This window comes from Aureobasidium namibiae (genome assembly GCF_000721765.1).
Source record: "Aureobasidium namibiae CBS 147.97 unplaced genomic scaffold scaffold_1, whole genome shotgun sequence".
Lineage (NCBI taxonomy): Eukaryota > Fungi > Ascomycota > Dothideomycetes > Dothideales > Saccotheciaceae > Aureobasidium > Aureobasidium namibiae.
Window position 1 is genome coordinate 2,341,738 of NW_013581208.1, and position 22,784 is coordinate 2,364,521.

General features: G+C 50.6%; 9 protein-coding genes across 9 annotated transcripts; 7 read left to right on the forward strand and 2 right to left on the reverse strand.

Annotated features, from left to right (window-relative positions):
- Nucleotides 1-678: 678 nt before the first annotated feature.
- M436DRAFT_78075 (uncharacterized protein) lies at nucleotides 679-2,076 on the forward strand (the record flags this gene model as incomplete). Its single annotated transcript, XM_013577020.1, has 1 exon — nucleotides 679-2,076. One exon carries the CDS (start codon nucleotides 679-681, stop codon nucleotides 2,074-2,076), a length of 1,398 nt encoding a protein of 465 aa, XP_013432474.1.
- Nucleotides 2,077-2,490: 414 nt separating this feature from the next.
- M436DRAFT_60164 (uncharacterized protein) lies at nucleotides 2,491-3,596 on the reverse strand (the record flags this gene model as incomplete). Its single annotated transcript, XM_013576711.1, has 3 exons — nucleotides 2,491-2,687; nucleotides 2,745-3,257; nucleotides 3,317-3,596. The coding sequence occupies 3 exons, from the start codon at nucleotides 3,594-3,596 to the stop codon at nucleotides 2,491-2,493; spliced, it is 990 nt and encodes a 329-aa protein (XP_013432165.1).
- Nucleotides 3,597-5,375: 1,779 nt separating this feature from the next.
- On the forward strand, nucleotides 5,376-8,390 carry M436DRAFT_10406 (pectin lyase-like protein; the record flags this gene model as incomplete). Its single annotated transcript, XM_013576028.1, has 8 exons — nucleotides 5,376-5,549; nucleotides 5,602-5,636; nucleotides 5,692-5,822; nucleotides 5,879-6,395; nucleotides 6,447-6,568; nucleotides 6,620-7,304; nucleotides 7,445-7,779; nucleotides 7,834-8,390. Coding segments are annotated over 8 exons (2,556 nt in total), but the record flags the coding sequence as incomplete, so codon positions are not given.
- Nucleotides 8,391-9,500: 1,110 nt separating this feature from the next.
- On the reverse strand, nucleotides 9,501-11,156 carry M436DRAFT_69352 (uncharacterized protein; the record flags this gene model as incomplete). Its single annotated transcript, XM_013576851.1, has 1 exon — nucleotides 9,501-11,156. The coding sequence occupies one exon, from the start codon at nucleotides 11,154-11,156 to the stop codon at nucleotides 9,501-9,503; it is 1,656 nt and encodes a 551-aa protein (XP_013432305.1).
- Nucleotides 11,157-11,598: 442 nt separating this feature from the next.
- On the forward strand, nucleotides 11,599-14,460 carry M436DRAFT_36741 (ATP-dependent DNA ligase; the record flags this gene model as incomplete). Its single annotated transcript, XM_013576459.1, has 1 exon — nucleotides 11,599-14,460. The coding sequence occupies one exon, from the start codon at nucleotides 11,599-11,601 to the stop codon at nucleotides 14,458-14,460; it is 2,862 nt and encodes a 953-aa protein (XP_013431913.1).
- A 186-nt stretch (nucleotides 14,461-14,646) lies between these two features.
- Nucleotides 14,647-15,402, forward strand: M436DRAFT_35165 (NAD(P)-binding protein; the record flags this gene model as incomplete). The annotated part of the gene is made up of 1 exon (XM_013576167.1): nucleotides 14,647-15,402. A coding segment is annotated over one exon (756 nt), but the record flags the coding sequence as incomplete, so codon positions are not given.
- A 403-nt stretch (nucleotides 15,403-15,805) lies between these two features.
- Nucleotides 15,806-18,137, forward strand: M436DRAFT_35130 (uncharacterized protein; the record flags this gene model as incomplete). The annotated part of the gene is made up of 4 exons (XM_013576164.1): nucleotides 15,806-16,790; nucleotides 16,860-17,304; nucleotides 17,336-17,630; nucleotides 17,682-18,137. The coding sequence occupies 4 exons, from the start codon at nucleotides 15,806-15,808 to the stop codon at nucleotides 18,135-18,137; spliced, it is 2,181 nt and encodes a 726-aa protein (XP_013431618.1).
- Nucleotides 18,138-18,731: 594 nt separating this feature from the next.
- On the forward strand, nucleotides 18,732-19,010 carry M436DRAFT_78081 (uncharacterized protein; the record flags this gene model as incomplete). The annotated part of the gene is made up of 2 exons (XM_013577021.1): nucleotides 18,732-18,791; nucleotides 18,846-19,010. The coding sequence occupies 2 exons, from the start codon at nucleotides 18,732-18,734 to the stop codon at nucleotides 19,008-19,010; spliced, it is 225 nt and encodes a 74-aa protein (XP_013432475.1).
- A 621-nt stretch (nucleotides 19,011-19,631) lies between these two features.
- On the forward strand, nucleotides 19,632-21,581 carry M436DRAFT_36653 (P-loop containing nucleoside triphosphate hydrolase protein; the record flags this gene model as incomplete). The annotated part of the gene is made up of 2 exons (XM_013576438.1): nucleotides 19,632-21,167; nucleotides 21,216-21,581. The coding sequence occupies 2 exons, from the start codon at nucleotides 19,632-19,634 to the stop codon at nucleotides 21,579-21,581; spliced, it is 1,902 nt and encodes a 633-aa protein (XP_013431892.1).
- Nucleotides 21,582-22,784: the final 1,203 nt, after the last annotated feature.

The window sequence follows — 22,784 nt, forward strand, 5'->3', positions numbered from 1 at the left end:
AGGTGTTTGAATAGTCCTGTGGCTCGAGCTCAATCTCGCATCTGTTTTCCTCTTTCACTAACCACTCCTTTCTTCGAGTTAGTGATGAACCACTTCTTCGGAACGGCGTAGAAGAGCAGTTTGGCGAATGGTGAACAGAAACGTCAATAAGTCTTCTGTAAGTAAACCACACGAACAGCAATACATATGCTTGTACAATGCTGTCTGATGAAAAATCGGTAGGAATGAGTGACATGAATAGTTGCAAAAGTGTGAGTCGCAGCTGCTTCGTAACTTTGATGATCGTCCCTGCCTTTTGCACCTTGATGGCTAAGAATGCATTATATGTGACATTCTTAAAGTGAAAGAGCGGCGGATCTGCGACTCTCCGACGCGGTATAGGCTTGGATCACCCCGACAGTCACCAGCTTCCAAGATCAGGATGGCTGACCAATTGCGCTGTTAATCAAGATAAGTATTTCATATACTGTAGCGTACACGAACCGCGGTACAGTGCGATAGTTTAATGGAGAGTTGATAACACAGATTGGAATTAGCCTGGGGTAATGAGAGGTGCCACACCCGAGAGCCGTGCGCAGACCTCCAGCGAGGAGCAGATAATGTGAAGCACGACTCTTTATTTGTTAGCCATGGTCATCACATCCAAGATTTTCCAGTTGCACCGTTGGAAAAAAAAATATGGGTGGCTCACTATCTACTCAAGTTCCAACAAGGTTGCCATCAGACTTGTCTGAATCGCGACAACACACCGCCTGCTTCATGGATCTGCCACGGGAGATCGTCTTAGAGGTGACTTCCTATCTCTCGAGAGATGAAATCAAGACTCTGCGTGGCGTCTGCAAAGATCTGGACGACACTCTGCTTGCAACCTTTGGCGATCGCTTCTTCAGTCGTTTGCATCTACTACCCACGTCTGCGTCCCTCGACATCTTGACGCAGATATCAACACAACCACGCTTGAATGCCCATGTCCGCGAGTTGCGCATATGCTCTTCTATCTACCAGTTCTGGGGTGCCCGCGAGACGCAAGTTCGACCTCGAGACATTTGGACTCGACCGCAGTTGCGCGTTCTGAGCGAAACTGCTCGCCCGTTTCCCGATCCCTCATCGCCAACCCAAGAGGCTGCTAATCTTTGCGCCGAACTTGTGCGTGGTGAGCGATTTCGAGAACAGCTCACAGGTGCACTGCGGAATCTCAGAGTTGCACGTATCGAGGTGCAAGAATGGCCACGGGATCCATCCCTAGTTCTGGGTCGCAAGGATCTGATGAGATTCACAGACAAGGACCCGTTCGAAGACAACTTTATGGGCATTCGACCCGCTTGGGAGTACCAGAAGATTGATATGGTAACTCGCATGACGGAAGTTGTGTTTTCAGCGGTCAGGGACAGTGGTACGCCTTTGGCTGCCATGATTGTGGACAGAATTCAAGTCGACCAACTCAAACTCGCTCTTAATCTCGGATACGACCTCCTGCATCTCAAACATCTTGAGATTGGACTGAAGATCTCAGACCAGAGTCTCCAGCTCTCAGATACGTCAAGGCGCTTCGACCTGTTCACCTTGATTGACGAGCTACCTTGTCTGGAACATCTCTCCTTGTCAAATTTCCCGGGGACAGCCAAGGATCGGATACAGCTAACCGATGCTCTGATACATATCAATCCACAGAGAGTCAAGAAGCTTTGTCTCGGGGTATTCTGGGGTTCGTCGCCTCAGGTGTTGCACTTTCTGGGACGTTCCGTACCCGATCTACAGGACTTGTCGCTTCGATACGCAGTCCGCCTCGAGGACAACAAAGCGTGGGAAGCCATGTTCTCTGAACTACGCGGTATCCTGTGCTTACAACGCCTCCGGATTGACATTGATGGATTTACGTTCGAAGCCTGTGATAAGGATGACAACATCGACTCCACATTGGCCTGGTTAGCGGAAAACACGCCAGATAATTTGATCCGATACAAAGATCCGGAAGATTCAGAAGACGAAGACCTGGGAGTAGATGGCGCACCGGGATGGAGAGCATTCCGCCGAGGACCCTCGCCTAGACGTAGGAGTCGACTGACCCGGACTTAGATAATTCGTACAATATATCACCTCAGCATAGATTCTCCAATGTGCAACTCTGTAGCTTTGTGGCTCTGTGATACGTAAAGCTGTCATCTGATAGCCTATACGTCGGTTGATCTTGCAATGATCCTCGATCTTGTAGTCGCAAGAAAAGAATACTAAGAGTGGCTTGGCTTCTGCTGTACAATCAGTCTTTTTTTTTTTTTCGCAACAACAATGACATGTACGAGCAGAAACATCTCCAAAAGGGCCAATTCTAGTAAGTGAACTATGTGTTGCCTAAGTTGACACAAGCGAATAGGATTAGGTGTTTGCCATGCCCATCTATGCCTGGATCGAGAGATTTTCCAAGCTAGCTCCATCCATCCACGATATATGTTGACGACAGCATGACATCGGCATCTGGCACCCTTTCTGGTCTCAGACGGCGCTGGACCTCGACGTTGTAAACTTCCACTTTCGGCCACTGGCTACATACTGATGGTACGCAACGCAGAAAAAGACGTAGATTTCTGGATTATAAGAGTTGTAATACCCAGCTGTCTTGGGGTCCTTCTCTTCTGGGTACGGTATGTCATCGGGGGATGTTGCATAAGCTGCAACGTCCGCGTAACGGTCTGGAAATCGGCAAATGTAAGCGAAGAGACAAGAGGGTGTAGAAGGTGGAAACTTACAGCCAGGTACGTCCTCCGTTTCGAGCTGTCCGCTGACCAGATGGAAAAGCTCGTGGAACAAAGTGGCGCTCTTCGGGAAAAATTTGGTTAGACTTAACCCCGACCTTCCTACGGTGTTTGTGTCCAAGGTGGCAATTTCCGGTGTGCGGAGGATGTTGTTGAGACACAACGTGACTGATTTGAACCCAGCTTCTGTTTGGGTACCCGCCAGACTTGCTCCCGATGCACAAAAAGAGGTGCCCTTCACGTCGGATGCAAAGAGATAGTTGTTGACATCCGGAGCAAAGTACGGCACCTGGACAGGATCTGTAGCTTTAAAGGCTTTGGAATATCGCTCGTCATCCACTTCCTGCAGAGAAACCAGGGCACCATCTATGAGCAAATCGTTCCCTCTCGCGTCTTTTGCGACGTCTTGCCATTCGCTCCAGACGAGCCAGCTGCTGTCACAGAACAACCATGGTTTGTTACCGCTCAGGCCCTTCTGCAGAAAGCTGGCGACTTGATTCAAGTTTGCTGTACCAGTGTTAACGAACCAAGAGTGACATGCGAATACGAATAACATATGAATATACCTGAGACGACATCAAAAATTTCGCGATCCCCCGTCTGCTTCTGTCCGAAGAAAGCGTCGAACATCAATCGAACGACCAAGTCGGAATCGTAATCAGCTACGGCCTCGAGACCAGCATCGGCCAACGTCAGGCTTTCAACAAGCCAAGTATCGATCAGGTCTGTTTGACCATCACAGCCGCCGTAATCACTTCTCGAGGGACTGCTGAACAGGTCGACGAACGCGCTTCTCACGGAAGTGACCACACATGATAAGACGAGTGTCGTAAGGAGCGAGCGCATGTTGGGTTCCAGTACTGACCAGCTTCGTCGGTATGGCTTTGATCTGATCTTTTTCAGCTCCAAGGGAGAAGGGGAACCCTTTTCTACGACGTCAGGCCGGCTGAGCACTTTGGACTACTGAGCTTTCGCTTTCGCTTCGCATCTCGACACGCCACTCAATATAGCTGGGTCCCAAGGATGAGTTGTATCGAGATTTGCTTCGCCGACGTCCAGGATACGAACGCCCGGTCGAATATCCAATGTCGCAGCCGATGAGAGAAGCACATATCTATAGTAGATCAATATATGGCGAAATTGTAGACGCCATTGGTATCACTCGAGAGTCTAGCCCATGCATGATCAAACCACTGCCGAACATCCTCGGCTACCGCGCTCCTGTGGCACAGATACTGGCGAGAAGGAAGATTGCTTCTGAGCTAAGGGTACGTTGCGAGACTATCCTGATCGAACCCTCCTCGCATCCAGACCTGCCAATCGTGGGAAGGTTGCCGCTCGCGGAGGTCGTGCCTGTAAGCCTCGGCACCAGTGGATGTTTGTGCCGCAATCATGGGATATCATATAGGAGCCTTATTGCATGTTCGCCTAGTAGTACCATGGGACCGGATGCACTCATCTCGCTGCTTTGCGAGATCATCTTGAAACCCACAAAGAGGTTGCTCAAGTGCACTTATCTGTGATGGAGCTCAACTTGATGTAATTGTACATAGCTTAGTATGAGGGGTCCACAGACATGGCCACTACCTTATCAGTAGACGGGTGTGTAAGGTAGGCAATTTCGGTACAGAGCTTGACGGAGCCAGCGAGGGCGACGAAGACATATTCAAGCGTGTTGAAAGAGCTGCACCCAGCATGTGCGCAAGTGAGTTTCATCAGTAGATAGAGATTCCGACAAGCGCAATCTTTGTCAAGTCGTAGTGATTCGAGTACTGCGTCAAAATGGTGTCGAGTCGGAAAAGCGGTCCCTGCATGTAGTTTCTTTTGGCCGTGCGCGGGAGGCGCGATAAGTAAGCGCGATATTATCTTGCAGACGGGATAGAAATCCTTCTGCTCTAGTGACATCTCATTCTTGCTTAATGAGAATTCATCATTCGCTAGATTGATGGTATACCGCAATAATCCGGTCGTTGATTTCTCGGCCATGGGTACCGTGTTCCAGCCAGGCTGTATGGGCGCATCTCACCACTACTGCCGAGAGAGAGAGCGAGGGCTCCGACGAACGTGATGACTGGCTTGTGTAGATGGGAAATCGCATATATGAAGGCAAGCTCGTGTCCCCTTCTGCGACACTCGCTTTCCTAGAAAGCTCTCGTTACATTGTGCCACATTCTACATTCCCGGACTCATCAAAGTCGCTGTTCCATTCTTGTTGACGAAGACACGTTCGAAGAACGTGGTCAGTCGATCATGAGAAGTCTTTCTCTACTTGTTCACGCGGCTGTAGCCTTTACAGTTGTAAACGCGTCTATGCCTGTTGGCCCACCCCTGGTATGCTGCTGAGCACACCAAATGTCTCTTCCGTGTCTAACGTCCTCGTAGCCGGCACCCACTTATATGGTAGACAATACCAAGAATAGCCATGGTGTCGCTCCTGACAAAGGGTCTATGGACGGCCCTGTTCTGACAGACAAAAACTCCACTATCGGCCATCTCCACCAAGGCAATTCCACTTTGTATGCCCGAGCAGACGGATTTTGGCTGGCCAATATCAAACATGGATAGGCATGCTTATGATTACAATCAGCTGATGGTATAACCAAGCTAATATCTTTGCTCGATTAGATGCCCTTTGCTGGCAGTGGCTACAAATTCTATCGCAACGTCCGGGACTACGGCGCGGTTGGTGATGGCAAAACAGATGATACTCAAGCGATTAATCGTGCGGTGGTCGACGGCGACAGATGCGGCAAGAACTGCGACTCGACAACAATCAAAGGGGGACTGGTTTATTTCCCCGTGAGTAATGCCTTCAAGAGCTCCATGACTCTTCGCTAATAACCGTGTCTAGCCTGGAACCTACCTTATCAGCACTCCGATCATACAGTAAGAATTCAGAAACGCACAGCAACTGCAGAACATGACCACTGATATGCCCCAGGTACTACTACACACAATTTGTGGGTGATCCGAACAACAGACCAGTCATCAAAGGCTCTTCGGATTTCACTGGCATTGCTTTGATCGATACTGACGTATACATACCCGAGGGCAGCGGAGCAGAGTGGTGGAGTAAGTCAAGCAACGCTAGCACATGATCGTCACATTGCTAAACTCTTTGTGCTCAGTCAACCAAAACAACTTCTATCGCCAGATCAGAAATTTTGTCTTTGACATGATGGACATGACTGGCACCAATTGGGACGCTGGTCAGCAATATGCGGCAACAGGTATCCATTGGCAAGTCGCACAAGCCACTTCATTGCAGAACCTGGAGTTTAATATGTCTGTTTCCAATTCAGAAGGCTCCGCTACTGCTGTTGGTATCTACATGGAAAATGGATCTGGCGGCTTCGTCGGTGATCTTGTCTTCAACGGCGGAAACATTGGTTTCCGTGCCGGTACCCAGCAGTTCACGGCTACCAACCTGAAGTTCACCAACTGTCTTACTGCAGTATCTACTGTCTGGAACTGGGGATTTACCTGGAAGAACATGGAGGTGACAGATTGTTATATCGCTATTGACTGCACTTCTGCCGGTGGTCTCGACGATCAAGGCACGGGCTCAATCGCGATTATTGGTGAGTCAAGTATGGCTGTAGGCTCATACTTTGGAGACCAAAACAACCCCAAGGTCATGGTCCAGTAAGTAGTCTGTACGACATGGGCACTGACTATTTGCTCACGAGTCCATAGAGTCGGAGAGCCTGGCGACAAAGGGGTTCTAGAGATTTCGGACATGCTTTTCACCGTCAAAGGCGCTGTTGCAGGTACCATCCTGATGGAGTGGAGGGTACATGAAAGCACGCAAGGCTCAGGTAAGTCTCTCCAGGACTTTAGAGCCACATCGTCAGCTCACTGTGTTGCAGCGGGTATGTGGGACTCGCACTTTAGAGTCGGCGGTGCCAAAGGCTCTGATTTGCAGCATGACAATTGTCCTGCAGAAACCGAGGGAACCACCAAAACATATTGTGTTGCTGCTTCTATGTTGCTCCACATCACTTCGCAGTCTTCCGGATATTTTGAGAATGTCTGGGCATGGGTTGCCGACCATGACCTCGACCCAAATGCCCCTGGACTCCCTACGCTCGGTGGTCAAATCAGCATATATTCCGGAGGAGGTGTCCTCATCGAGTCTCAAGGGCCGGTCTGGATGTACGGCACCGCATCCGAGCATAGCGTCCTCTATCAGTATCAACTCTCTGGAGCCAGGAACGTATACATGGGACATATGCAAACAGAGTCGCCTTACTTCCAGACTAGACCAGCTGCTCCCGAGCCTATCACTCTAGGTCACTTTGCGAACGATCCTACCTTTTCGGATTGTGACACAAGCTCGAAGACTTGCGCCATGTCTTGGGGAGTCCGAATCCTAAATTCGCTCGACATACTCATATATAGCGCAGGCATCTACAGCTGGTATGATGACTACAGTCAGGTTTGCGTCCCGTTGGAGTCTTGTCAAGATCGCATCTTCCAGACTGAATTTACCGAACGACTTTGGATATTCAATCTGTTTACCAAGGGTGCCGTGGAAGCGATGAGTCCTGGAGGGTAAGCGTTCATTCACCACCAATCCCAATGGTTGTCTTATTAACGACTCACAGCGGACTCGAAACAGCTCTTCAGAAGAACAGTCAAAGGTGAGAGTATGGCGAAGAAAGCATGACCCCAGTGAGTTGACTCGTTTGCAGTGGGTACACGACAGAAATTAGTGCTTGGCTTGAGCTCTCAGCAATGGGCAGCGAGATTGGCGATACAGGGAGTGGCAATGGAGAGAGGGGCGTAGTCTACATCGATCCATCGGTGTGGGAAGCTGCAGAGCCCGAAGTGCAGTGTCAACCTCCTTGTACGCTGGTCATGCCTCCTTTGTCGCTAGACACGGAGACGACTATTTCATTTCCTCTCTACACGACCTCTATCAAGCAAACCTACGTACAGACCAGGACAAGCGATATCTTTGGCACCACAACGACGATCATTCGCCATTCCATCGATACCATCCCGACCACCATCACGATACCACCTGGTAAGCATATCGTCATATCACGCTCCTAAATAACATCCGGCTAATACCATCAAGTCACTACCGACAAGATCAATGTCTGGCGTCAGACTTTCACATCTGGCGAAGTAGATCCCAAGGTCATCGAACAGACCAGTAGTATCGACTTACCTCTCATAACCATGACCGTATATGTGACCGAGATTGTATACCCCGGAGGACAAACTTCAACAACGCTCGCACCCATAACGTCCACCGTAACCCTACCTCCATATCCATGGTCTCAAACCACCAAAGACCCTGTCCTCAACACAAGACCCACATCGTGGTACAAGGGCGATGCATTCCCCACCTGCACCAGTGGCTGCGGCCAGAAGTGCAAGCTTTTCTGCTCAGGACCCTGTCTTTTCTGTCTTCCACATGGTGGGAGCTCTGGAGAAGGGGGTGGAGGTGCAGACGATGATGACGATGACGAAGAATGTTCGACCCAGACCGCATCCTCGTGTTCTACCCAGTGCGTCGGAGCTTCGTGCACGACTTCCTGCGCCACAAAGACTGCGTGCTCTGCCAAAGGCACAAATACTGCCGCCACTGCACTTATCGCGCCCGCGTACTTTATGACTGTCGAACAATGGCCCACTGCTACCGAAGAAGCCGCAGATGATGATGCTGCCGACGCTGCAATCGAATCCATGCTTGCCATCGACTTCCCTGCAGAGACGTCCAACAACGACGGTACGACCACGACACCTCCCGTAGAGTCATCAACGGCAGCTGCACCGGAGCCATCACCCTCGAAGAGCAGCAATGGTTACCTGTACATCATGACCGGTGGTCAGCAACCGGGTCTCACAGGAGAAGCCTACGCATGGCTCATTTTCGACGATAACGACAGCACCGGCTTCGACGTGTGCTCTACCGAAAAGCGAATACTCGTCGTCGAATATCAAGGGTACCAAGTGACCAAACCTTTGTACCCTGAATCTCTACCTCCGTTCGATGTCGGGTCACATGGAAGTTGTGCTTATAGCGCAAAGTACACCAACGAGCGGGGTTCGTTGTCGTGTGCGGACGGCCAAGAGTTCGATTGTCTCGAGTACAATGACCGGGGCGATGGTACCAAGTGTGAGAGCGGCGATGGGGGTTACAAGATGGTATACCCAAAACTCATCTGTCAATACTCGTGAGTGATGGCTTTGATGGGTGGGTGGCTGGCTGGCAGCGAGATGTATACATGCGAGTCTTGGTTGGCTCCATGATGCCACACATGACCAAATAGAAACAGTTTCTCACTCTCATGCCCATATAAGTCTGAACATTGATGTTTCGACAGTCCCTGCTCGGTTTCATGATAAAAGTGTGCTTAGGCCTCTGAGCTATAGCGGATTAAACCCAGACACCACCATATATACATCACGTCTCACGGCCAAGAGCGACCGGGTTTGTGCTTTGCCTGACCTTTCGACAGTTGGAAATGCTGGGACCAGAACGAATGATTCGCTCTCTAGGTGCGGATGTTCTCGCTCCACCAGTGCGACGACATTCAATTTTTTCCCGCGAGCATATGAAACAGGTCACGGGGCGCAAGGTGAAGGAGATGGCCATCAAGCACGGGAGCCTTGAATCAAGAGAGAAAGTAGGAAACATCAATAGGGTATCTGCGCTCCGCTAGGCAAAAAAGGAAACAAACACCATGCTTAACAGGTAGCCAGGCCGAGAAAACATACAAGAAACGGGTCTATGAATCAAGCTTTCCTCAGCTTGATGCCAGAAATCAATCTCACACTGTTCCAGACACTATCGGTGACCTTGACAGGAATCTTTCGGCCTTTGAGCCTTTGATCAATCAGCCACAAGCCGACAACAAATTCGTCTCGGTGCAGACGTCCGCATTGTTGATTATCGACCAAGTCCCAGATCAGCTCCAACTCGTGCAAGGGCAGTCGACTCCGCGTCCAAATATCCCGTGCCACGATGTCTGCAATCTGATCGCTGACATCAGCACGGATCCTATCGCTCTCCTTGGACTCTGGATGCGCAGCGAGTATGAGCAGCTCGTCGGCAGTATACTGGACGCAAATGCCCTTGTTGGCGGCCCAAAGACCTTCGTAGCGTTTCCGTTCGGACTGGGTAACAGCATCTCGCCAGCGTTTCCTGTCACCTTCGTGATGTTTGTTGGGATGCTTCTTGACCCATCTCTTCTTCTTGTGCTTGGAATAAGGATCCTCGTCGTCCTGTTCGCTGTCCGAGTCAGAGGCGGGTTTGCGCATGGTGTGGCGCATAGCTTTCTTGGGACTCGGGGTCCGGGTGAAAAGCTTGGTGTGCGATGTGCGTCGAGCTGGTTGCGAAGGCGGGATTTTCATAGGTGAAGGAGCTCGGGAGGAGGCAAGACTTGAAGCAACGATGGCGTTGGCGAGCGAGTCACCAGACTTGAGTGGAGTCATGCGACGAGGGTGTAGCTGGTGGTAAGCAGCAGTGATGGAGGGATGACCAGGGTCTGTCAGGTGGTTGGGCGAGTAATTACGAGAGATGATCGGAAGGGGCTTGGTGGTGGCTATTGACAGATGTGAGGGGTCGGGGGAGAGCGAGCGACGGGGTGGAGAGCGGGTTGTATTCCTGCTGGTCGAGATGGTGCGAGAAGGCGGCTGTACATGGATCTCGGGCTCTGCAAGTCCATGAAGTTTGCTGTCGGCTCGCGGAATGGGGCGACGGGGTGGCGGCAGACTGGGCTTGTGTGGCTGGTCGGGCGATAAGTGGTCTCGGGCGGACTCATAGGCCTCATCGCCGGAGCTCTCGTTGTATGTCTGCTCCAAGCGGGTCGTGATGGGCTCGAGGGTCTGGTTCCGTAGGAGCAGAGTCTTGCGTAGCGGCTTCGGAGACTTGATGGCGGGTAATGAACGTGCTTGTTTGGGCTCAAACAGCTCGACCAGCGAGCTTGTCGATGGTATAGGCGTCACATCCGGTTTGTCCGGAGATGTCCTCTTGGGCGCCGTCGGCGGAGGAAGATTTCCGGCGGCGCGAACAGGAGGTTTGACAGATGGGCGAGAAGAGGCATTGACGAGGTTCGGGGCGGCGCGAGCGGCAGCGATGGTAGCGGTCAGGCTCGACGCCGAAGCAGCGGTATTGTGCGGTGGTCTTTTGGGCAGCCTCAGGTGGTCCGGCGATGTGCGGGCGCTGACGGGTCCGTCATGGCGGGCGACAGGATGGTTGGGAGCGGGCGGGACGCTCTGCAGCTGTTTCTCGGTGGGCAGTCGCGGCGGTGAGCGCTTGTTGAGATAGGCAAGAGCCTCGCGCGGCGGCAGAGACTTGATGAAGGCTAGATTGGCGCCTGAGAGAGCGGCGTCGCGTGAGGCTTGAGAGGCATCCGGACTCGAACGCAGATGCTGCCTAGGGCTCCCCATTGGCCATGCGAAAGTCGTTCTCTTTGCTTGAGATCATCGGTCTTTGAAGGCAGGTGCGACGAGGTTGACTTTTTCCTTTGTTCAGGAAGGCACGTTCATCGAGCAGGCACGTTCAAACGCGGCTCTTGCCCTGGTCGCTGTGATCGGGCTGTGCTGCACCCCCGGCCGCCTACTTAACAAACACATCATCCATCTTCCGACCACTTTCAAACTCCACATGATTGCGCGTCAATCACAACGCGTCTTCCCGCTCGATTCTCTCGCATTGCTGCTTTGATGCTGCAATCAATCGTCTCTACAAACCTCGCTGTAGTGGAGCACTCAACTTGCTTCGCAACATCATTGCAACATGCCTACTTCAGATGTCGACATGCACGAGCGAGATGACTATGATGACGGAGATGCCGACGACAACCTTCAAGCAACCCAGCGGCCACAAGTCATGTCCGAAGAACAGCTCGATGAAAAGTATCCCAATCGTCCTCACAATCATTCGACAACCTTGCCTTTCCGCGACCTCTTCCTCGACCTCTTCAACCCTCTCAATGAGAACAAAAGACGCCGTGGTGGCCCTGCTCTTGCAAGAAGACGCGGTACTCACACTCAGAATGTCAAGGAAACTCGCAAGTCAATCATCGAAAAGTTTATCAACAGATGGCGTACCGAAGTCGGCAACGACATCTTTCCTCTCTTTCGTCTCATCGTGCCCGAGAAAGACCGTGAACGTCCCATGTATGGCTTGAAGGAGGCCACCATCGCAAAGTTGTTGCTCAAGACTCTGAATCTCGACAAAAATGGCGAGGATGGTTACAATCTGCTCCACTGGAAGCTGCCCGGTGTCAAGTCTACCAGTCAAATGGCCGGCGACTTTGCTGGCAGGTGTTACGAGACCTTGGCTGGTCGTGAGGCCGCTGGCCGTTCTTCTGGCCCTGGCAACATGACAGTCGAACAAGTCAACGATCTGCTTGATCGGCTCTCTTCCAAACACAAGGAGGAAGAACAACTACCAGTGTTCCGCGAGTTCTATATCAACATGAATCGTGAGGAGTTGATGTGGTTGATTCGCATCATTCTGCGTCAGATGAAGGTAGGCGCCACCGAAAAGACCTTGTTCGAGGCATGGCATAAAGATGCAGAAAATCTCTTCAATGTATCGTCCAGTCTGAGACGTGTCTGCTGGGAACTCGTTGATCCCGAACTCAGACTCGACGGTAATGATACCGGCATCAAGATCATGCAATGCTTCCAACCTCAACTTGCACAGTTTCAGAGTCATACAGTCGAGAAGATGGTCACCAACATGCAATGCACAGAGGAAGACCCCTTTTTCTGGATCGAGGAGAAGCTAGATGGGGAGAGAATGCAGTTGCATATGATCTATGATGAGACAATACCAGGAGATTACCGTTTCAACTACTGGTCACGCAAGGCCAAAGATTATACCGATCTCTATGGTAAAGGCTTCGAAGAAGAGCAGTCAGCACTCACCCGCCATGTCAGGGGCGCCTTCAATGAAAACGTTCGCAGCATCATCCTTGATGGCGAGATGATTTCGTGGGACATGAGGGATGACAGGATTGTAGGCTTTGGCCACCTGAAGACTCATGCCAAAGCACATAGAGAAGACCCCAACTCACTGGCATCACGCCCACTGTTTCGCGTGTTCGACTGCCTGTTCCTGAATGGTGAGGCTCTCACCAACTACTCACTTCGTGATCGAAGAAAGGCGCTCGCCTCTGCCGTCAATAATGTGTACCGTCGGCTAGAGATACACGAGTACAACGAGGTTACTACTGCCGCTGAGGTCGAGCCAATGCTCCGCAAAGTCGTGGCAGAAGCTTCTGAAGGCCTCGTCATGAAAAATCCACGCTCGGCGTACCGTCTCAATGACCGCAACAATGATTGGATGAAGGTCAAACCCGAGTATATGACCGAGTTTGGCGAGAATCTAGACTGCATCGTTATCGGAGGCTACTATGGATCCGGTCATCGCGGAGGCAATCTTTCGAGTTTCCTCTGTGGTCTGGCTCCTCCCCACGCGCTGGGTAGTCCCAATCCCGAGCTGATGTGGTCATTCTGTAAGGTCGGTGGTGGAATGACTGCTCAAGACTATGCAGAGATACGGCACATGACAGACGGCAAATGGAACGACTGGGATAAGAACAACCCGCCACTTGAATGGATCGAACTTGGTGGTTGGCTGGACAACTTACAATACGAGATGCCCGATGTCTGGATCAAGCCCAGTGAGTCGATTGTGCTGCAGATCAAAGCTGCATCTGTGATCACAGGCGAGAAGCGATACCGCACCGGATGTACCCTGCGATTTCCGCGCTTCGTCGCAATTCGTAAGGACAAAGACTGGAAGCAGGCTCTGAATGTAGAGTCATTCTGGGCATTGAAGTCTCGCGCAGAGCACGAGAAGAAAGAAAAAGAGTTCAAAGTCGACGATGCAAGAAAGAAACGCGCGAAACGTAGTCGCAAGAAGGAGCTTACCGTTATCGGTGCTGATGAACAGGTCAAGACGCCTTACGCAGGGCCCGAAACTGCCTTGTTTAATGGCATGAGCTTCTACATCATTACAGGCGCTGCCAAACCAATCAACAAGACCAAAGCAGAGCTGGAGCAACTGGTCAAAGTCAATGGAGGGAACATTGTTGCGACTCACACCAACAGCGAGACCATCTGCATCGCCGAAGGCAACCCAATCCGTGTTGCTTCGATTAAGAAGGCCGGCACGCGCAATATCTTCAGACCGCAATGGCTGCTCGAATGCATCAAGCAAGCCAAATCAGATATTGGAAGACCAAATGTTTTGCTGCCGTTCGAGCCGCGACACGTTCTATTCAGCAAGGAGGAAGACGAGGATAGCTTCAATGGTAACACTGATGATTATGGTGACAGCTTTGCTCGAGATGTTGACATTGAGGAACTGGAGAAGATACTTGCCGACATGCCCAAGTTCGAAGATGACGATTATGATGCTAACGAGATCATGGATGAGCTTTTTGATGATGATGTGTTGGAGGGACCAGGCTGTATGTTCCGTGGCCTGCGAATGTATGTCGCTGGCGATGACATGGTTCTCGAGGCTGCCAAGCGAATAGTCCTGTTTGCAGGTGCTCGTCTGGCGAGCTCTTTGGAGGATGAGAAGATCACTCATGTGGTTGTTTCGGGAGAAGAGTCAGCGAGAGAGTCAAGGATTCAGACGGCTAGCCGTATTCGCCCACCTCGCGTCGTCACTACAGAATGGGTTTTAAGATGTTTGAAGGAAGGTACGAGGCTAGACGAGGAGAGTGTCTAAAGTCCGCCCGGACGTAAGAGTGCCCTTTTGAGCGAACGATCTCACTCGGAGTTGACGGAGATAGCGGGGCAAACGGGGAAACAAAACCCGCCGCATAGCTCCATATCTACGAGAATTATAAAGGTCCAAACAAATCGATTCAAACGCTCCTTCTCATCTATTCGAAAGACTGTCTTCACAAAAACGTCATCCAAGACCCTTGTTCTCATCACCGGCGCCAACCAGGGCCTAGGTTACTATGCCGCACAACAGCTCGCCGCTACCGGCAACCACCACGTGCTGATTGGTAGCCGTGATATTAACAAGGCCAACAAAGCCATTGAGACCCTCGCCGCCGACTCTTCTGTCAAGGTCTCGGCCTCCGACCTCTCACCTCTCGAGATTGACGTCAACTCCGACTCGTCCATCGCCTCAGCAGCCAAGCAAGTCGAAGAGAAGTACGGCAAGCTCGACATCCTGCTCAACAACGCCGGCATCGCCCAACAGCAAGAAGCCGCCGCCGACGGTAGCGGACCTAGCCTTCGCGAAATCTACCGCTCCCACTACGAAACCAATGTCTTTGGTGTTGCAGTCGTGACAGAAGCCTTCCTACCCCTCCTCCGCAAAGGCAGCACCAAACGCCTTGCCTTCACCTCTTCAGGTCTTGCATCTTTGGAACTCGCTTCCAAGCCCGACACTCTGTACTCGGCCAACAACTACCCCATCTATCGCTCTACCAAGTCTGCATTGAACATGATTATGTTGGGGTATGCGCTGCAGTTGGAAGGTGAGGGTTTCGTGGTCTCAGCGGCGGACCCGGGATATTGTGCCACTAATTTGAATGATAACTCGGGCTTCAAGGACCCGAGAGATGGTGCTAAGGAGTTGGTCAAGAGTGTGCTTGGGGAGAAGAAGGATGTGCATGCTGTCATGGTGTCTGATGATGGTGTTGTGCCTTGGTAGATATTATGATTTGATGCCCGAGTTTGTCAGCATGAGTACTGAAGTGGGCGATAATTGAAAGCCTTCTCTGATCATTCGATTTCGAAATTCAGCCCCAAAGCTCTGTAAGAAACGTTCTGCTCCTCCAACAAAGTATAGATGTCTTCAGGTATAGATACCAACTACAGGGTCAGGCCATGACTAGTTTCCAATAGAATTCAGACTATGTAAACAAGCACCAAGCGTTCATCAAGGCTTCGCGTTCAGGCGTGAACCTTCGCGACTCGAGCTTCACCTTCCCAACGGGGATGATCTTGACGCCAGCCGTCATGATGCTCAAACACACGACGCTCACACCGGAATACGAGCACCGGAATTGATCCTTGTGGTCCTGACGACTTCACACCAAAACTCTCGACTCACAATGTCGGCGAGCGCAAGCCGCAAGAATGGTAAACAGGCATCTTGCGAGCCTTGCCGTCGAGGCAAAGTGCGGTGCGATCACCGCATGCCCGTCTGTGATCGATGCCGCCGTCGGAACATGGGCAGCGAGTGTTATTACCATCCTGCCCCTCTGACACGGCCATCGAAACGCACTCGGATGTCATCGTCGGACGATACTGGAATAGACTTGACGGAAGCGAGCGTACAGGCGCCTCCGGTAACCACAACACCGCTCCACGATAACACTCGTCTGGATGCCGGCATACGGAATGCCGAACACAGCAATCAAGTATTTTCCGTCCCTGCTTCCAGCACAACATCTCCTGCGACGCTTCCATTTCTCTCACTCCAGAGCCTCGACGACGCGAATACACAACATGTCATATCGACTGGAATGTACGATGATCGTGGCAATGATACCCTCGACCAAGATTTGGCCTCCATAATCTCTATCCTGGAGCAGCTTCACCATTGTGGAACCATCAGGAGACTTCTTCCAGAGTACTATGGTTTAGGTCAGATCGCTGCTGTGCCGAGTCATCTTGTGCTGCCTGTGATATCCGACCTTGAGCAGATTCACGAAGACATTCTGCATCAGCGAGCAACGACTGATGCTGCTGCTAGCAGAGTCGCTGTGTCGGCAATGGCCCATCGGATCCTACGCGCTACAGTCTCCAAGACCACCATAACTCCATCTACCACCGTGCCTGAGTTTCTAAGTTTCTACAGCGGTCCGAATTTACGTCTGGAAACTATTGGTTTGATCTTCTCCATTGCTGCTCGAGCCTCTCGGCTAGCACTCGTTCCGGAAGGTGAGGACAGCCACGACTTTCTTCAAACCATGTTCCAGTGCAACTTGCGGTGCCTGCAACTCGCGCGAGAACTAGCCATGGAAATGAATGATGTGATACTCTGGTTGTCATATGAAAACTTGCGCGTAGCCACGAGCATCCAAGGATATTCCAGTAGGTCTCCAGTGATCTGTGTCCATGTTTTCTCGAGCTCAGTACTAATCAAACTTTGCGCGTCCGCAGGTCCGGCTGTCTGGCGACGGCTTGGCGACTTGTCAGCCGATATCTTTGGTCTGGAAGTACATCGAGAGGCGGCTATCGCCAAAGTTCCTTTCTTCCTGGCTGAGTGTCGTAGGAGGATTTTTGTGGCCGCATTTACATGGGACAAACTTCTTGCAACGCTTTTCGATCGCCCGCCTAGAATCCCTGGCTATTACGCTGACTGTCGCTTACCACTGGAGCTGACTGATGACCAAATCTGTGTCACTGGTCTTAGCGATCAAGAGCAGGCTTCACTGGAACTGAATGGGGGCTGGTACGCTGGTAGCTCTAATATCAGTGCCTCATGGATCCGAGCGTTATATCTCCTCGCGCAATTCAAGGAAGAGACGCTCATGCATCAATTGAGACCCCTCGACCACGAGACGAGATCCAAATTAAAGTCAGTACACCCCTCCTGCTTGAATCCGTCCAGGATAACCAACTCCGATCGTGACCAGAGATATAGCACGTCGGTGCAAAGAAACGTGGGAACAGCTGCCCAGCCGTCTCCATTATGATCCTGGATGTTGGAAGGCTGATTTGTCGCCCATGGTAAGCCTGCGATTGGCGGAAGTCTATCTCACATACCTGCAGACCCTGTATCACGTCTATCGCCTGATGGGTAAGAACGATAGTCATTGTTCACCGGAAATGGTTCAGACATGCTCAAGCATAATTGAGACGACTATCCAATCTGGTGGCTTGCGTAATAGAACTTCTTACCATCTACACCATAACTTTAGAGCAAGTACTGTAGGTCAATACGAGCTATCTATCTGGCTTTTGGATACTAACTCAAACAAGGTCTTATGCTATGGGTTACCAAGTGCGATAACCCTCATCAACGCGCTGAAGACTGCAAGCAGAGCCATGGGCCGAGTTGAGTTTGTCGATTTGGCTCGCCGCGTCTCAATACGACGCCTTTCGGTGTTTGTGACTTTCCTTGAAGGTGTCTATCGTCCGGAGAACGCCAACTACGCGCTTTGCATAAAGGCTTCTGAGTTGATCTCTGGCGCATTGGATGAAGTGCTAGAGTACTTGCTATCACTTGCCGCAGATGATACACCGCAACCAGGGCCTGGTGTCACGAACGATCTTACAACTGCACATCAGAACTCAACAGCGGACGTTGGCTTTGCAGCAGTGGAAGCTGCAGACAATACACTGCTGGATATGTTTGACTGGGATGCAGCTAATCTTATGGACATGAACAACTGGATGGGAGGGATCGATTGGACGAACGTGAGCGGCGGAGTATAGATTGTCTTACTCCTTGGGAGACATGAGCCACTTACAAGTCTATTCTCATGCCTGAAGCGGTCGGAGAAATCTGAAAGTATACTCCGGGCGTAAAGATTGCTGACCTGCAATATGAGCCAGGAAAATTTATTGACAAACCGTTCCTACTTCATCCCGATATTCCATTCCGGTAGCATGGCGTGCGCGTTTTGATGCGTGTATGCGGAACAGAAACGCTCGGAATGGCTTGGTCGATTGGCCAAAATTTTATCCCGATTGTAACTCCGGCTATCCCGACCATCCATTCCGACATGCCATTTCGGCAGCAGACAGCTCGATATATATATAGACGACTGCGCTCGCAATGGAGCATATCAAAACACTCACATCAGCATCCTCTCGACTCATACCAGATTCAAAGAGATTTTTCATTCGATACCTCGATCCTCACTATCATCTTCTATCCTCTCGACCGCTCTACCATCTTGCGCCTACTTTTCCACCTCGAAATCTAGATTATCGCAACAAGACTACACATATTCTACTCTCGCACAACTACAAGAGACTACGCTACTACAAACACAATTCATCCCATTGTATTCTCACCAGTACAAAATGACATTTTTCGGCAAGAACACCATCGTCCGCAAGGTCGTCGCAACCATCAAAAAAGAGGTAAGCTTCTGTAATGTCATACATCATGGGAATATCAATTGACTCGGACTACAGCCTACCCGCTACGAGATGCTTCAGACCAATGAGAAGGAGACATCGCCGTTGCTTGCGACAATGGCCCAGCCTGACGCAGATGTCGTACGCATAATAAGTGCCGCCGAGATGTGTGACTACACGAACAGAGTCGCCATGTTCCACCATATGGCTATGAGATCTTAGTGGCGGTGACGGATGTCGGTCAAAGAATGAAAGATGTGGCTCAGTATATGGCTGAAGTCGATGTGGATGAGTTGGAGAATGGCCTTTGTGTGTGTTTCTACGAATAACGATGGGGCGTAATGGTCGGAGTTGTTCAGGATAGCGGAGTTCGGGATGAGTCGTTGATGGGGTTTTACAGTGCGATTGCGGTATTGTAGTTTCACTTCTATACTAATACTTAGAAAGGTTCAGACATTTTGAATTATCATCTTATGGTTGTTGCACCTCTTGGGTCATACTCTTTGCTTGTCCGTCGGAGTTGACACCGGAATAGTGGAATGAGCGGAACAAGTGAGACGACTGACAATCGCAAACTGTTCCGAATGGCATAACAGTTAACTTCCCATTCTCTTGCGTCGGAAAACTATTATTCAAGACTCCCCCTCTATAAACTAAGCATAGCAGGCAATACTTGACAATATACCTCCTTACGAACTATTTTGAGTTCGGGCAGCCCGCGGACCCCGAGCGGTGTCAGATTCGAGCGACCATGAAAACCTCTCGAACAGTTACGGACTAACAATTACGTATATAAGAGACTCGGTATTACATCCTTGGATTGAAAAAAAAAACGGACTTTCAATGTTATTCCTATCACGAAAATTGCCTGGCATTGGCTCGCAGGACTTCGATCCGCTCCTCGAGTCCGCACTTCCTCAGGCCCAAGACGATGACCATGCAAACAACCTAAGCGACGACGACAGTGACTCTGGCAACGATGATGTTCAAGATGTCAAAGACGCGCGAGCCGCAAGACTGAACGAGACCAGAGGATGGCTTGGGTATCTTCGAGACTTTGCAATCTTCATCCCGTTCGTATTCCCACGAAAGAACATCAAAATTCAACTATGCCTTTTTGTCTGCATCGTTGCATTTATTCTGCAACGAATGTTACAAGCTGCGTTGCCGTATACACTTGGCGTCATTGCCGACAAGGTCACATCTGGCGACGTACCGACTCGGGAGCTTCTCATTCTACTTATACTGGACATTGCCAATCACGAATCTGGTCTGGTGCTCATCCAAAATCTGTCGAAGATACCCATCAAGCAATTCTCATACGGCGCACTCACCAATGCAGCCTTCAATCACGTCATGGCTCAGGCATTTGACTTTCACTCTACACATGATTCTGCAGAGGTCATGAAGACTATCGAACAGGGCGAGTCATTGGGTTTTGTGCTGGATACTGTGGTTTTTGAGATCGCTCCTACACTCATAGATGTCATTGTCGCCGGCACAATCTTCGCAACAAAGTTCACTCCCACAGTCGCAATCGTTTTCTTCGTTGCCTGCGTGGTTTACCTGACTGCCCAAGCTTTCTCCACCAAACTCATGACTGGGAATCGCAGAGATATGACCAGAGCAGAGAGAATCCAGATCAGGAAAACACATCAAGCAATTGAGGGATGGCAAACTGTGGCCTTCTTCAACCAATTTCGACGAGAAGCCCGCAATCTAGCTGCTGCAGTGACCACTCACACAGCAGCCAGATCCTGGTTTGACAAGAAAAAAGCACTTCTGGATGCTGCGGTGGAGCTTCTGATATCTGCGACTTTCTTTGCACTGGCATTTATCATTGTGCATGATATTGCTTCTGGACAAGCTTCGCCTGGAGATTTTGTGTTTTTCCTGAGCTATTGGGATGCCATCATTTACCCCTTGACGTATTTGACGAACCATATTCATTGGTTGTCGAATGACTTTATCGATGCGGAAAGATTACTCATGCTGTTCAAGACGACGCCCTCGATTATTGATGCAGAGGATGCATATACGCTTGCTGTTCGTGACGGCAGTGTGGAGTTTGAAGATGTGTCTTTTGATTATGAGAAAGGTCACTATGCGCTCCGCGATATTTCTTTTACTGCATTGCCAGGTCAGACGGTTGCGTTCGTTGGAGAGACTGGAGCTGGCAAGTCCTCTGTCTTGAAGCTCCTCATGCGAGTACACGACATCGAATCTGGCAAGATCACGATATCTGGCCAGAGCATACAACATGTGGCCCTCGGCTCCTTGCGCGATGCTATCTGTGTGGTTCCACAGACCACCTTGTTCTTCAATAGCTCGATCATGGATAACGTTCGCTATGCGCGAAGCTCAGCGACCGACGCAGAGGTCTTTGGAGCATGTCGAGCTGCCGCCATCCACGATACCATCATGCAGTATCCCAACGGCTACAGCACACGGGTTGGAGAACGCGGTGTCAAGTTGTCCGGTGGAGAAGCACAAAGACTTGCCATTGCAAGAGCACTTTTGAGAAATGCTCCGATTGTTCTGCTGGATGAGGCTACCAGTGCTGTGGATACAGTGACGGAAGGTAAAATCAGGGGTGCTCTCAAACAGCTCGGCAAGGGAAGAACTATGATTGTAGTCGCTCATCGCTTGAGCACCATCGTTGATGCCGATCAGATTTTTGTGATGCACAAGGGTAGGATTGTCGAGAGGGGACGGCATCAAGAACTTTGTGAGGGTAGAGGAAGATATTGGGATCTGTGGAAACACTCGCAGGGTACAGATGTCATCTTGTAGATACAAATCTGAGATACATGCCGACATATATACGTCGAGCATCGAGTATACAGATCGCTCCTGCTTTTTTGGATTGGAACTAGATTCAACTGACCTTTCACTTTGATTGTGCGTCTCATTAATACTGTTCAATCGACACAATATCTTTGCGGTTTGTAGTGATCAGACTCACGATCATTGTTTGTATCTTTTGCCCTGTCACACAGTAGCAGCAAGTAAGCATCGTGCACTTGCCGACGTTCATCCTGTCCCGTATCACTCGACAGGCGGTATCTCGGAGTCATTTAGATGTTGTACTCAAGGCCGTTGGCAGCGGCAGACGCTAATGGATGTCGAAATCTCTCCAAAGCCAAGTGAGCTAGCCATCTGTACTCCTTTCACTCCACTCCCTGCAGCTATTCTTCTTGCAATCTGCACATCCTCTCCGCTCTGACGCACTCGAATATGTCGGACAATGGAAGAACTTTGGGCTTGATTGCGAACACGCTTTTATTCGCTGCAAGCGGCATAATCGTTATTTCGTTGGGTTATGGCTACGAGTGAACAAAAGATGAGAACATAATAGCGCGATATGCACACTGTTCAAATACTTGTCATCATAGAAGCAACAGTTTGGTCCTAGAACTGAGATCTGAGCATGTGTGCTAAAGACACGGAGCTATTACCTCTGGAGCTGGACAGCGAGAAAACCGTACAACCCGCAGATATTGCCATGCTATCACGATGGAGTGCTGTCGACTATGATATCCGTGATACCGAGATTTCCATCTCATGCTTCCTGATTGGCATCTTGGGAGTACGTGTCATCCCTATTGCAGAGACACAACTCATGGCTCAGTGAGAGACAGATTCAATATGAAGAGTCATCAGAGCAATAGCAGAGAGGCAATCGATGCCATGATGATCATCGTCTGGAAGAACAGGGCCATCGACAGAGTCGACTGTCATTGCCACTCACTTCCCCAACAGACCGGTCCGGCATACCGTCCTGCCACCTTACCACTCTTCGGCTGTCGCTGCACCTGTGAGGAATCACCAAACGCGACCTCAAAACCACTTCCAAGTTGGCCAGTTCCAACCTCGCGTCAAATTTGTGTTGTCTCCATGGGTGGGACGGAGGGAGTGTGGCATTGGAGGTCTGGCAGGATGGCGAGATGCTTCCAAGGCTAGTTCTCTGGCCAGAGTGTCGTCGATCAGCCAATT